At 57.2% G+C, this 918-nt stretch overlaps 1 protein-coding gene across 1 annotated transcript; it reads left to right on the top strand.

The window, feature by feature from the left end:
• Positions 1–430: 430 nt before the first annotated feature.
• Positions 431–910, top strand: LOC105000070 (testis-expressed sequence 13A protein-like; the record flags this gene model as incomplete). The annotated part of the gene is made up of 1 exon (XM_010855747.1): positions 431–910. A coding segment is annotated over exon 1 (414 nt), but the record flags the coding sequence as incomplete, so codon positions are not given.
• Positions 911–918: the final 8 nt, after the last annotated feature.

Here is a 918-nt window from a genome sequence, read left to right as displayed (position 1 = left end):
GGGGGTTGAGAATTTTGGTATTTGATTACAAGCGCTTCATGTTCTTGGTTCTGAGTCTTTTCTGACCACTCCTGTTTTTTCCCACCTTTGAAGACTTGCAACACTGTAGGAGGTTCCCTTATGTCTGGGGGATGGGAGAAAATCTTCTTCATGCACCCCTCTCACCCTCGCAGTTTCTGGAAGTTGGAACATTCCCGAGGTTTCCCGAGGTAAAAACCTCGAAGGGTAGGCCAGAGCTTTTCTTTCCTTGGCGCCTTCCAGGAGAGAGAGGTACCTTTTGAGTGTGGTAGGCGGTTTTGTTTGGCCTGTACTCTCACTGGCCAGGAGGTGAGGCTTGGTGGGAGGTGTCCTGGGGCCGGGCAAAGGGTCTTTAGGAGGGTGTGTGGTGAGGGGGGAGGCAAGCGGAGAAGCGGAGATTCATGGGGTGGAGGAGGGGAGGAGGACTGATTCTTTCATCCCCACAGAGCCAGCCAAGCCCCAAAGGTACTCAGTCGTCATGGCCTTGAAATCTGAGGACCTCAGTAGTGGGTTCCGGCATGGCAAAGTGATGGCTTTCATCAACGAGAGGATGTCCAGGCACGCCAAAGGCCCTGAGTTCTACCTTGAGAATGTGTCTCTCTCCTGGGAGAAGGTGGAGGACAAGCTCAGGGCCATCCTGGAGGACCGCCTGGTGCCCAGCCAGGCCAAAGAAGCCTGTGCCTGGAGCAGCCTGGCCCTGGGCGTGCGCTTTGCCTACAAGCAGAGCCAGTTACACAGGCACAGGGTGCAGTGGCTGCATGACTTCGCCGGGCTGCACAGGTCGGCAGCTCAGGCGTTGGCCTCAGACTTGACGTTGCTCGCGGCACAGCACGAGGTGGAACGCAAGGAGGCGGCCTTCCGGCTGCAGCTGACCCAGGCCACCCTGGCGGAAGTGCAGAA

The sequence above is a fragment of the Bison bison genome, unplaced genomic scaffold (assembly GCF_000754665.1).
Source record: "Bison bison bison isolate TAMUID 2011002044 unplaced genomic scaffold, Bison_UMD1.0 scf7180017854099, whole genome shotgun sequence".
NCBI lineage: Eukaryota > Metazoa > Chordata > Mammalia > Artiodactyla > Bovidae > Bison > Bison bison.
Note: the sequence above shows the minus strand (reverse complement) of the source record. Positions and strands in the feature narration are given on the sequence as shown.